Source organism: Meles meles, chromosome 2 (assembly GCF_922984935.1).
Source record: "Meles meles chromosome 2, mMelMel3.1 paternal haplotype, whole genome shotgun sequence".
NCBI classification, from domain to species: Eukaryota; Metazoa; Chordata; class Mammalia; order Carnivora; family Mustelidae; genus Meles; species Meles meles.
The window spans coordinates 165,769,095-165,782,393 of record NC_060067.1 but is presented as its reverse complement, the minus strand read 5'-3'; the positions used below and the strand labels follow the sequence as shown (position 1 = coordinate 165,782,393).

Genomic DNA, 13,299 nt, shown 5'->3' with positions numbered 1-13,299 from the left:
GGACCCAGCATGGCGTGGGGGAGGAGCCCCTGCCCAGGGGAGAGTCTGGGGCTAAGCACTCAGGGAGGTTGGGGGTGGGTGAGCAGCCTTTCCCCAGGGCTCTCAGGAGGTAGAATGGCCACTGTGCCCCTCTCTGCCCACATCCTGTGACCTGAGGTTGTCTCAGGCCACAGAGGCCTCTCCACGTCAGTCCAGCGCTTCCATTTTGAACACCTGCCTCTGTCCCATTTCAAAGTAACTCCTTATAATTATGTTGAATCAGGATGGTTTTGATCACACTTCCAGGAATTTGGAGGCAAGTCTGGTGACCAAAAGGGAGAAAGTCTTGTTTCAAAGTAACATTTGCTGGGAAGGAGCCCCCAGTTGATCCCGGAACCCCCTTCTTAGACAACAGTCGAAGGTTTCGAGTAGCAGCCACAGGGGTGGAGAGGACGAGCGTCTAGGGCAGGGCCAGGCAGGGGTGGGGAGGGAAGGCAGGTCTCATGCAGAAGGCAAGAGTTGCAAAGAGTTTGCTGGATGGTTAAGTGGAAGGTGGAAACAGGAGTTCTGGATTCTTTTTTTTTTTTTTTTAAATATTTTATTTATTTAACAGAGAGAAATCACAACTAGGCAGAGAGGCAGGCAGAGAGAGAGGAGGAAGCAGGCTCCCTGCGGAGCAGAAAGCCCAACGTGGGGCTCGATCCCAGGACCCTGAGATCATGACCTGAGCCGAAGGCAGTGGCTTAATCCACTGAGCCACCCAGGCGCCCCGGAGTTCTGGATTCTGCCGTGAATTACCTATGTCACTTTGAGCCAGGCTCTCTTGTTCCTGGGCTTCTGGTAGGAAGTGCACCAGACAACCCACCCCTAAAGTCTTCCCAGTCCTGTTAATCCACTGTTTTAGGATTCCACTGTACAAAATGTTGGGAGGAGACACGTTAGTGTTCCTAATTGAGTTTGGAGTTCTGTAAGGCTTGGTCGGGGATCCCTGTGGAGGATGAAGCATGGGTCAGGGCGTGAGGCCTTAAGATGGGAACTTTGCTGTGGTGGCTTAGGGCTTCATGGAAGGTAAGTGGAGTCATGTGCTCAGAAGGGCTGTCATTGCCCCTGGGGGCCGCAGTGGGACAGCCCCCTTCTCAATTGGGAGGGATGCTATCTCTGTAGAAAGGACTCTTGGGGGATGGGGCTTTTTGAAAAGAGGAACTTTGTCATCTGAAATGAACTAGAAAATGTGTGAGTGTGAGGGGACAGTGGGGGAGGCAATCAGGGGGAGCAAAGAGAGAGAGAGAAACGGAGAGAGAGAGAGATGAGAACAGGTTCTCTCCCACTTTCTTGCTGGGCTGTGGGCTTTACCCATGGGGCAGGTGCTGGATTCTAGAGGCTGGAAGGACATCCTCTCCTCCCAGCCCTGTAAGATATGCCTCGGGAAACCAGAGAACTGGGGTTGAGATCCTTGCCCCTTACCAGGTCCTTGGCTCAGGACTCTCGCCAGCCTCAAACAAGGGGGCCCTTTGCCTCCTCCATCAAGGTGAGGAGTTGGAGACAGACGTGCGTTCTTTTTGGCATTTCTGGGCAGTCAAAACTCTGGGGTCTGGGAAAAAGCAGTTAATGACTCTTCTGGGCCCAGAGTTTGAGCTCCTCAGTTGTGTTATCACCCTCTTTCACCAAGATGGCGTAGGCAGGGCTTCCTGACCTTTGTCATGCCTTAGCTATCCTAGGAAATGAAATTCTTTTTACAACACTGGGGCAAAGCACGGATGCTGCCCCAGGACCTTTCCTGTCACCTTGAGGGCTAGGGGAACAATACTGGCCAAGTGGAGCCCCCTGGAAGTCTACCCATCAGCTTGACTGATGGCGTGAGTTTCCCTGACAGGGCTTAGGGCAGATAGGCAAAGGATAAGGGGCGTGATTTCTCTCTCTCTCTCTCTCTCTCTCTCTCTCTTAGCCACTGTAGCAGTATTTGGGCTGTTCAGAATTATTTGCACCAAGCTCACTCAGAAAGTTACCGGAAGACAAGAGATGGTATCTAAGCTCCCAGAGGACAGGGACTGAATCTTACTCCTCTGTCTCCCTAGCACTCTGGTTCCATGCCTGCCCCGGTGGGGGCGCCATACAAGCTTATTGGCCCAATTCCGGGGCCCACCTTGGTGATTCTGAAACCTGGTCTATTTGAGGAACAGCCTGATCCACTCAAACCTTCCCACCTGAACACCCGCCCCCCCCACCCCTGCCCAGGATGGAGTACTTCTTGTCCAGCAAAATTCCATTTTGTCAGGGGAGCTCCTAGGTCTGGGACTTAGCTCTCTTGCTTCAATGAGGCAAACATCTAGGAAGCCCTTCCTATGTACTGTTTTTGGAGGGAAGCAAACTTGAGCCTGGGCTCCTGCTGTTTTTCAGGGAGCAAGCGGCTTCTAGGGAATGAGGAAGGAGGCTGTTAGGAGCGATCATGCACAAGACATGCTAAGTGTCTCAAAGGAGCACAGACAAGGGGTTCAGAGGCAGAAGGACCTCTGTGGCCTGGCAGGAGAGATTTGTCCAGGAAGAGGGGAAGGCCTGATGCGGTGTAGGGGGTTGGGGGATGCTGAGACCCATAGTGAGGAGGGGAGCAGACAGGAGGGGAGAGAAGGGGAGGGGGATTCTGTGCCAAGAGCTATGATCCCCCACCCCATTTTCATGTCAACTTTATATTTTTCATCTCTGGAACTAGAACCCATTAGCATTGTCCTTCCAGAACTTCTCAGAGTGCCTAGCCTAGGCCTGATTATGGTTTCTTGTGTAGGTGAGTGAGGAACCCCAGAGGGAGAGAAGGGAGACAGGACTGAGCCCGGATCTGCTAGATCCCATGAGACGTTCGGCACCTACTAGAATGTAAGCTCCAGAAAGTTCCATGACCCTCACTGCTATATGGCCAGCGAGAAGTGGGCTTATGGGGGTGCTCCATACATATTTGTTGAAGAATGAATGTGCCAGACACTCTTTCAGGCCCCATTCGTGATGGTATTAGCAACAAAAGGAAAGGGGGCTAATCCCAGGTGTGCAACCAGGAGGAAGAAGGAGCCTGGGGAGTCCAAGGCAACATGGGTCCCAGGCTGGGGGCAGGGTAGGATTAATCATACATAAACTCAAGTGGTAATAGCCCCGTTAATTGAGTGGTAATGATCCTTGGCATTTTTCATCTTCAAAGTGAGGAACAAACTGTAATTAATACTCCAGCCACCCGGGGGCAGGGTGGGGGGTGGTGTGGAGAATCTGGAGCTGCTGCTACTCAGTCCGGGAAACTGAGGCACTGGTAGTGAAACTGGCTAGGAGAGTGGATACAAAGCCCAGGAGAGGAGCCCAGAATCTTCCGGGGTGCCTTGAGCACATCGCAGGGTGTCCCCCTCCCAATCCCAGGCAGCTCAGGAGCTGAGATCATGAATGAAGAGAGGGCACTGGACATCCGCAAGGGGTAGAGAAAGAAGTCTCAGCCTCTGGCCTGGCCAAGGCCCATCAGGTGTGCTGGGGGCCTGGCCCACAAGAGCCATCCCAGGCCCAGGTTGAGCCCAGAGGTGGCCCTGGAGTGGTGGGCGGAGCAGGGGAAGGGGACCCGGGAGTCCTTGGCGCCCAATGGCAGGCCGGCTTGTGGCATACTCAGCATGAGTCACAAGCGGCTCCGAAATGCCTCCCAGTTTCCTCATCGCAGTCTGGCTGCCCTGAGCCCGGGGGGAGTTTTTCATTAAAGTGATTACCCTGCCGTCATTAAAGGGCGGTAAATATCACCCAGGGATGAGGGCGCGCGGCTGCCTGTGAACTGCAGCCTGGGTTCACAGGCGACCCCCCCCCCCCCCCCCCCCCCCCGCTGCTGCAAGTAACGCCACTGGGCCTCGTGGCCACCAGTTCGAATCCTCAGTATCCAGTACCCAGGGCCCAGGAGCCCCTGGCCTCTGCATTCCCAAAGGCCCCAAAGTCATCCTGTTTCTTCGTACCTCGCACACCATGTTGTATTTTCTTTGAGGAAGGTTGGGTCCGTCCATCCCCCAGTTCAGCCCCCACTCACTCAGGAAAGCCTCCTCTCCTGGGATATGCCCCTTCCAGGTGATGATCAGGCACTACCTCCAGATTGCCACCATCCCCACTACCTTTTTACATTTATTTGTGTAATCCTTTGACAAATGTCTCCTCCCACCACCCCGAAGGTTCCAGAAGGGCAGGAAGGACTACTGATTTTGTATCGTTTACCCTTGGTGTTGTCTCCCCCCCCCCCCCCCCCCCCGCCCGGCCCCAGCCCACTCTCCTGCCACCTATCTCCAGAGTCTGGTGTCTAGCAGGCCTCCTTCCTTTGAATGAATGAATCCCCACAAGGCAATAGAACTGCTTGATGGCTCCCGCCCCTCTGCCCAATTGTTGTCGACATGGGACAGAGGTGTCTTGCGCGCCTACAGTGTGTCAGGCATGGGGAATGCGGCAGGGAGGCGAACTTGGAAGTCCTTGCTGTGGGGAGACTCGTGGCCGAGTGAGTGTTCAGGGTGGGGGCGGGCAAGACGTAAATCTATAGGAGGTGGGGATATGGGGGAAAAAGAAGGAGAAGGGGAGAGTGATGGGGCATGCATGTAGGGATCTGGTTTTAGGTAGTCATTCTTCCCCTTCTTTGCATTTTGGGGCTTGCTTTAGTGCAGCTGACATCAAAATTGAGAATCAGAATATGTCGGTTTGTGCTGTATGGTCCAGCTAATTTATGGTGTGCTCCCTGAAAAATTCTGTAGAGAGTTCAATCTTGGTTTCAAACAAATTACAGCAGGACACCCTGGCTGGCTCAGGGGGAGGAGCATGCAACTCTTGATTTCGGGGTTGTGAGTTTGAGCCCGTGTTGGGTATAGAGATTACTTAAATAAATTTTAAAAAGTTACATCAAAGTCCGCTAAGGAAGGCCAGGTCTCTGGAAGACTTGGCCCCTTGTCCCTGGTATCAGCCACTCTTCCCTGGGTCAGCTTTGCTGCCTGCCACCAGGTGGCCTGAGATAAAATTCTGACAGCTCTGGAGGACGCAGCTGGTTCAGAAGCCTTGAGGGAAGGGATGGCAGCGGGCCAAGGGTGACTGTGGCTGTGGGTACCCCAGCCCCGAATCTCAGAGCTGCACTCCCCTCTTGCAGAAACCATCTCTCAGATTGGCGAGAGAGCTTCTTCTAGACCCCAAACGAAAGAAAAAGTTGCTGCAATGGAAACTCGAACCAACCCTCCCTCCTTGCCCCACTTCCCTCCCGCGGTCACACTTCCGGCAGCCACCACAGGGTATTTTAGGTTCGAAAACAAAGCGTCAGATCTATTTGAGCAACTTTTTTTTCCATTGGAGTAGAAGCCCAGGGGCCTGTGGCCACCCTGGGCTCGGCCACTTCCCCAGGGAACTGACGCGTTTCCCCTTCTCTGCTGAGGACCAATTTAGCAATTCAGACTGGCCACTTTTAGCTTCTCCTTTCCTTGGCCTGGCAGCAGGCAAGGGCCCAGAGGTAGGGCCGCAGGGCGGATGGGTGTGTGTCTGGGTGCCTTCCTTCTGGACTTCAGGGGAAGGTTTGGTTCTCCTCTTCTGCCAGAACCTCCCTCTTACCCCTCTCCAACACTCCTAAACATGCTTGTGTGCCCAAGCGCGCGCGTGTGCGCGTGCACGCACACGCACACACACACACACACACCCCTCCGAGAGCTATTGCTTTAAATCCATTTGCTACATCAGAAGACTGCAAAGTGAGATCTGGGATTAGGCCCTGTCTGGTCCTAATTCTATGCCAAAGGATGGTGTGTCTGTGTCACTGGTGGGCCGGTGTGTATGTAGGTTGTGAACAGAGTGGGCATGCATATATGGAGACGGCATGGACATACAAATCGTATGTTCATAGCCCCCCCTCCGGGCTACACAATGCATGTACACACAGCTTGCATGGATGTCTAGACAGAGCCTGGCAGAGTTGAAACCCTGCCGTGTCTAGCGGGTGCGTACACCATGTGATTTTGTGTGGGCTGCTATTTACAGTGTGTGTGTGCAGGGTGTGTAGAGGTGTGTGGAAGTGTGCGCACACACGTTTGTATACGGATGGGTGGGCTGGCTTGGTTCTCGTGGGCGGGGGGGAGGAAGATAGCAGAGCTCTGCACAAGGGGGACCCGTGTCCTTGGGGGCAAATTCATACAAGGTCCGTCTGTGGACCAGGCTCTGAGGGCAGTTTGTGAACTGCAGGTGTGTGTGTGTGTGTGTCTGGGGGATGCTGGCTGGGGACCGGCAGGTTTGTTCTCATGTACGCCTTTATGTTTTACTTCAGGACCCTGCCAGGCCTCTCTCCTCAAGCGCCCCCTGCCCCTCCAGAGGCTGCCCCATCTCCCCCCAGCTCCGGCGCCTCCCCCGTCCCCTGAGAGCCTTAGGTCTCCCAACCACATGACTCCTGAGGGACACCTTCTGGAGAGCAGGGACCTGCTAGGTTTCTTTTGTAGTTTCTCCCATTCTTTGCACACCACAGAGCCTCCATCCGTGCTGGAGGCCGGCTGACTGTGCTGGCTTCAGTGTGTCCATGAAGGCTGTGCTACTTTGTGATGACTTCAAAGTGTACGTATAGCTTCCTTGTGGACTTCGGGCCAGTGCGTGTGTGTGTGCGTGAATGAGTGTGCAAGCATGTGACTATGTGAGTTACTGTGAGTGACGGTAAGTATTAGGAGTACATATATGACTGTTAGTGTGTGAGCGTGTGTGGGTGAGTGAAAGTGAGTAGTGAGGGTTGTGAGCGTGTGAGAGGGTAAATATGTAGGGGTGTGGGTGTGGGCACGGGTAGAGGGTGTCTGGAGTCCTTTGGGGATGCTGCTCACACCCGCCTGTCTGTCCAGGCCCTGGAGGAAGCCCACTCAGCCTGCCTTTCTGAAAAGCTCAGCCCCTTTCCTTTGAACTGTCCACTCCCTGCCCACGTGACTTTAGCCAGTGGGGAGAACCCAGCTCACGAGGAGTCAAGGGGATGCTTCTGAGTCCTGCCCTCATTCCAGGCATGTCGGGAGGCTCCGCAGTCACATTTCAACCCTCCATCCCTGGGCGCAGACACAGGGCCCGTGTGGCCTCCACTTTCCCTCCACTAGGCTCCCTGAATGGGTTTCCTCCAGCCTGGATCTGGGGAGGATGAGCCCTGTTGCTGGTTGTTGCTTCTGGGAACAGGTTCTCCTGAAACCCCAAGGTCTTCAGCTCCCCCGTTGGCAAACCTCTTTTTAGTTTGGCCCTCCTGGTAGGGTTTTTTGCAGCCAAATGCACTTGGCTCTTTTGATTCTCAATCCCAAGGTTCTACACTGTGCTGGTGGCTTTTTCTGATTTACTCCCACTCCTGCCCAGCCAAAGGGACTGTGGTGGTGGCTTCCTCTACCATTCCCCGAAACAAGCACATAGAATTGCAGAATATTCAGCTAAAGGGGGCCTCACAGAACACCGGACCTGAGCTATTTTAGAGAGGCTCAGAGAAGGCAGCCAACTTGTCCAGGCTTACACAGCAGCGAATGGTACTAAAATCGGGTCTCCCCTCCCGGCCAGCCATCCTTCTAGCTACGTCAGACCAGATGGCCATGGCTTTCTTCTCTATTTCCTTCCCTTTCTGCCTCTTTCTCTTCCTTTCCTTTTTTATGGAACTATTTCCTTTTTTCCCTTTGAAATGTCCTCTTGTGTGAAGCAGGATGGCCGGCATTTGGTGGGAACCAAAATGGCATTCGGAGCCAAACCTCTGTCCTGGCACAGTTCTCCTCAGTCTTTTCCAAAGGCTTTTCTCTTTCCTGGTCCCTCTTCCCAGGATGCTCAGAGGGACCTTCCCTCTCCCTGAGCCAGACTATTCAGCTCTGGTTTCTCCTTCCAAGCCCCAAGGAGACCAGATGGGAACCCTCAAGGAATCAGCTCCCCCCTGTAACCTTAGTTTCCTGGTCTCGAAAATGGAGCGAGGGTCTCTGAGGGGAGAAACATGAGCATCTGTGTATGTGTGTGCATGCGGGCGTCCGTGTGTGTGTGTGTGTGTGTGTGTGTGTGTGTGTATGCCTCATGTGTCCCCCAGCAGCTCCAGGGGGGGTGGGGGGGGAATGGGGAAGTTAATTAACACCAGGATGAAAGGTGCTGCGGGATAATTACAGGTAATATCAGGATGGCCAGGAGGGTGGGGCGACAGGCCCCTGTATCTCAGGGGGTATGGGGGGGTTCAGATTCTAGCCCTGCTCCTGCGAAGTGCACCAGACACCTGGAGAGGTGGGGGCTGGGTGGGGGGGAAGGAGCAATCTGAGTGAAGGGTCTTTGTCTTTACAGAGAAATGCTTGTTAGTTGCTAAGGAACTGGGCTCTCTTCCCTGAACCAAGCCTCCCAATGTTTTGCTGAGCTTGGGAGGGGGATGCCGGGCTGGGGCCTGAGGATCCCTTGGCCGACAGCCCTTACTCCCCCCGCCCCCCCACCGCCCTGGGGCTGCTGAGACTCTGATGGGTCTCCCCAGAAGGACTCTCATCTGAGGGGGGAGTGTAGCTCTTTCCCACTCCTGGAAGCCACACTGCTTGCTCCAGCCCAGGTGGGGAGCAGAGCAGGTGAGGAGGAGGCAGGGAAGGAGAGGAAAACGCGCATTCCCCGAACAGCCTGTATGCCAAGCCTGGGGCCTGGGTGCCTTGGCTGCTCTCTCATCTAACTGGTGCAACAGATCTTTAAGGAAGGCACTTATTTCCATGCTTTTCTCATTATACTGGTTTTGTCTTTTTTTTTTTTTTTTTTCAGTTGAAACATAGGTCCAGAACAGTTGAGGAAGTTGCCTGAGGTCACAGGACTATCAATGGTAGAAAGTCTATGTGAATTTGGGTCTGCTCAGTAAGAAAAGTTATGCTTTTTAAGCTGTACCATTTAAGGCATCTACCAGGCTCACTTTCTAGCCCATGGCTGCTTAGCTGTGACCTGGACCCACCACCACCACCACGGTCACTGTCACGGGCATCAGGCAGTTTTCCCATATGGCTTTCTCTCCCTCCTTTTCCACCTCTCTCCCTTCCTCGAGAGCAGTTGTCACACAGGGGAGCTTCTGGGGGAGAGGGGTGATTCCATGGGCTGAGGGTGGTAAACTGTTGGGGTAGCTGCCTGGGGCAGGTGGGGAGGGGGGCCGGGCTGGGCTGCGGCCCTGAGGGTCCAGGAGCTGGCCCTCCCCCAGACCATACTTGGTCTAGAACAGCTAAAGCTGAGGGAAGGGCAGATGCTGGGTGAGCCTCCCCTTAAGTTCTTCTGGGACTTCCAGCCTTCCTTCTCGGTTCACCGGGCTTCCGAACAGATAGAAGTGCTGGCCTTTATTTTGTGGAGCGCGGAGAGTAAAACAACAGCACTGTGTCTCCCTGAGAACTAGAGCGGCAGGCTCGAGGTAGCAGCAGATGCCACCATGAATGGTTACCACGAAACAAGGAGGAGGTTCCTTAACTACTGGGGAAATGTCCATTTCCTCGTCTATAGAATGAGACAGGCAGCACTGATGTTACTGGCTTGCTGTGATGGTGGATGGACTGAATGTTCGTGGGGGCTGGGAAGCGGGGCAGGGGTGTGGTCCGGGAGGTAACGCCAGTTAGGCATCTGGCACAGGGCCCGGCCTCCAGAGAGGGCTCAGCAAACACTATCTGATCATGATGATAGGATAATGTCCGTTCTCCTATCCCTGCAGCGGGCTCCCTACATCGTTCTTAGCTGCTTCGTTAGAGATCTCAAAGCAATCTATGTGCTCATTTGGTTTCTTCCTGGAGGGGGCCCTGAAAGGAAAAGGGGCAACAGGCTAGAGTCTTGTGCGGGCAGAGAGCAGAGTCAAGGGCGGGTTTCCCAAGGTGTCCCTGGCCCTTATGTTTCCCTTTCCTGGCACTGGACCTCCTTCTCTGTGGCTTTGAGGAACTGTCTGGCAGGGCTGGCTTCAGCCTCGAGCCTGGGGCCAGCTTTGTTCTTTTTTCACATCTTGGGGATGGGAGGGTGGGGGTCTCTCCTGCAGCTGAACTCAAAGCACAAAACACCGAGAGAAAAGAAAAGGGGATGGCGGGGGGAGGAAGGAAAGCAAGCCGATAATTTCCTCGAAGGATAAACATCCGATTTTTTCCTCACCCAAAATAAACATGCTAGCCACAAGGAATTAAAAGCAGAAGAGGGGAGGATGTGTCTCGATTTGGGGCTGCTCTAGTAAGCTGACCTGCTATTTATCCCAGCCTTGGGCACCAACCGGAGCTGCCAATTACACTCCGGGCCTGGTGGGACGGGAGCTGCTGGGCCCCAGGGCCCAGGGATGTGAGGTTCACACACACCCAGAATGTCCCTCCTGAGACTGCCTTCCCTGACCCTGCAAATGGACACTTCCTTTTGTTGTTTTTTTCGCCTGCTGGCAAGCTTGCCTAGTCGGGTAGAAGACAGTGGGGAGTTCCTAAGGCCTAGGCGGGCATCGAAGGCTTTTCCACAGAGCGAGACCTTAGGGTCCACCACCCAGGAGGGGAGCTAAGTCTGCCAGTGCTGTGGGGAGCAGGGGGCTCTGTCCAATTCCCCTCACAGGCTCAGTCACCCATCTCGCTGTGTTCTTCAGATCCCCACCACTGGGAACTTCCGACCAGCGAAGACAGGCTCAACAGGGCTGAGGGCTGGTTCAGGGCACCTGTGCCTTCCAGTCAGCTGGGGGCATGGCTCCGAGAAGGTAATAACCTTGTGCCCAGCTGCAGCCTGTTCTTTCATCTGGGGATCTCGAGGCCCTCTGCACACATGAGTCACCAACACTACTGTATTCTGGCCAAGGAGAGGGGGGTTATTAACTCTGGGAGGGAAACTGAGGTGGGGGTTACTGAGGAGGGGGTGCGGGGCTACTGGAGTTGGGGGTGACGGTGTCAGGGGGCCAGAGTTTCGTGCGTGAAGGAGACTGCAGCCAAAGGGGTACCTCCAAGGGAGCCTTGGGTGGGAAAGCCAAGTGGCCTTCAGAGGACGTCCAGGGGAGTTCGGCGCCAAAAATCCTTGCTTCACAGACACCAAGGAGTTTCTTCATAGTTTCTAAAAGCGTAAATCAGATTGTACCCCCTCTTCCCCTCTCTCTATTATTCAGTGGTTTCCCATTGCTTTCAGGGTATGATCCAAAATTTCAGCATGGCTGCAAGGTCTGGAAAGTTCTGGTCTCTGCCCATCTGTCCAGGAGGCCACACTATTGGCCTGGAAGCTGCCAGGCCCAGGGGCTGGGAGGTGGTGTTCCCTCTCTCTGACTTTGGCTCCAATCCCCATCTTAGCTGACGGTTAACCTCTACCACGCTTTTCAGCCCTGAAGTTAGCACTTCCTCAGAGAGGCCTCGCTTGGGCAAGCCCTCACGGCACACACCACATTTGTTGTCATTGGCCTGTGGTCACCTGATGAACCTTTCCCTCCCATCCTGGACTGTAAGCTCTGTGAAGCGAGCCCTAGGTTTTGTCTGGCCCTATTCACACATGTACCCCCAGCACCTAGTGGAAGGTCAGGCACGTACCAGGGGCCCACAATATTTGTTGAACGAATGCTGCTGAATGTCACAGTTGGAAGGGACCGTGGCAATAACCCAACCAGCCCAACTCTCCTTCCTACCTTGATTTCCCAACTGAGGGAGCAGACTGTAGAAAGGACAAGGCCACAGTGCCTCGGTGACAGTTGAGGCCTAGGAACCCCCCACCTCCTGCCTATCCATCTCTCTCAGCACGGCTCCCCCCCAACCCCCATACACACACTCGCCTTTATGGGAAAGCCCCAGGTCCCAGTGCTGGGCAGTGATGGAGTTCTTCTTCCTAGCTTTGGAAAGATGACCGGCTGGGAAAGAACACATCCAACCAGTAAGCCCTGGATGATTTTTTTTTTTTAATTTGGAAGAGAAGGGGTTTCGTACCCAACAGGGGTTCCATACCCAGCGGGGGTGCTGTACCCAGACCATCGCTGGTGGGCACCGTGGACACACACACCTGTGGCGTGAAGCCTGATGTCCTGCAGGCAGTTATCTCTATGTGGGTTTGTCCTTTAGTTCACTGCTTCCGGCTCCGGGGGCCTGGTAATTGGGTGAGTCCTGGTAATTTTGGGTCATGAATTGGGTGCTTGCTTCAGGTTCGCTCAGGTGGAAGCGGTTCAGAAATTTGTCCATTTTCCAAGAGCCTGGAAGGACAGACAGACCAGAGGAAGGCAGTGAGGGAGAACCATGGACTGGGAGCTGGCGGGACCCGACAGGGAGGCTGGCTCTGGGGAAGTGGAGACAGCAAGTGAGGACCTTGACCCTTGGGCTGAGGGTGTCAGGGTGCCTGGAGGTGCCTTCTGGGTCCCCACTGGATGCTAGCAGAGTGTCTGGGAAGAGGCTGCTCTGCAGGGAACAACGGGCACCAAGGCTGCACTGGGTCAAGGGCTTCCTTTGGTCTCCTTCCCCAGAGCCCCTTATCGGGCCTAACTCTGCCGCCTCACTCACATGCAGAAACAGAGTGCCCTGTCAGGTGGGCTCCCCACTTCTTCCGCCCACCCCTCTTTTCCCGCAGGCTCTCCTGACCCCACGACTGAAGTCTTACTGTTTCTTTCCTTCACACCTGGTCACCCTGGCTGCTGGGGCTGAGACTGGCCCATGTGACCTTGGCCTTCCTGCAGACTCCTCCCGAGAACCCCAGCTGGGGCAGCCGCTGAGTGGAGCCTACCCCTGGGCTTCTCCCTACTCCTGAGCACCTGGGTCCTGTGGGAGCAGAGTATGCGGGAGAAGTCCCCGTTGTGCCCAGGTGCTCGTCAAGGGGAGAAAGCACAGGGGTGTTGGGGGAGGTGCCTCTTCTGGGGCAAGTGTGGACAGGCCCAGCAGCAGGGCAAGGAGGGCACAGCCCCGGGCACTGGGGAGAAGCCGAGGGAAGTGGTCACAAGCATATTCCCACGCTCTGGTTTCCCAAACCCTGGGCCTCAGGCACCCTCTGTGCATGACGGCCGGCTGCAATCCAGGATGCCCGGCTTAGCTTGAATTTGAGATAAAACAACAAATACTTTGTAAGTCTGTCACCCATATTGCATGAAGCATACTTAAAAATTTCTCCCTTGTTTATCTGAAATTCAGATTTAACTGGGCATCCTGTTTTTTTTTTTTTTTTTTTTCTTTTTGGCTATGTCTACCAACATCCCCCCCAGGGAGGGGGGGAGGTAGTGCTCAGGGCCTCTGGCTGCACCCGCAAGCCTTTTCAACAAGGAAGACAGCAGGTCCCTTGAAAGGCTGTTACTCCACGCATCATCCTCCCCCCTCCCAGGGGCTGTTCGCTCTTCAAAGATGTTTTCAAGGAAAACAAAAATTTTTAATCCGAAGAAACAAGACAATAATCATGCTAATGCAGGTAATA

The 13,299-nt window shown here is 54.5% G+C and overlaps 1 protein-coding gene across 1 annotated transcript in view; it reads right to left on the bottom strand.

The window, feature by feature from the left end:
• Positions 1–11,809: 11,809 nt before the first annotated feature.
• Positions 11,810–13,299, bottom strand: part of PEBP4 (phosphatidylethanolamine binding protein 4) — a 198,540-nt gene continuing 197,050 nt past the window's right edge. Inside the window, exon 9 of the mRNA XM_045997435.1 lies at positions 11,810–12,097. Coding sequence (XP_045853391.1) covers positions 11,949–12,097 — 149 coding nt within the window. The 3' untranslated portion in view covers positions 11,810–11,948. The remainder of the gene's footprint in view (positions 12,098–13,299) is intronic.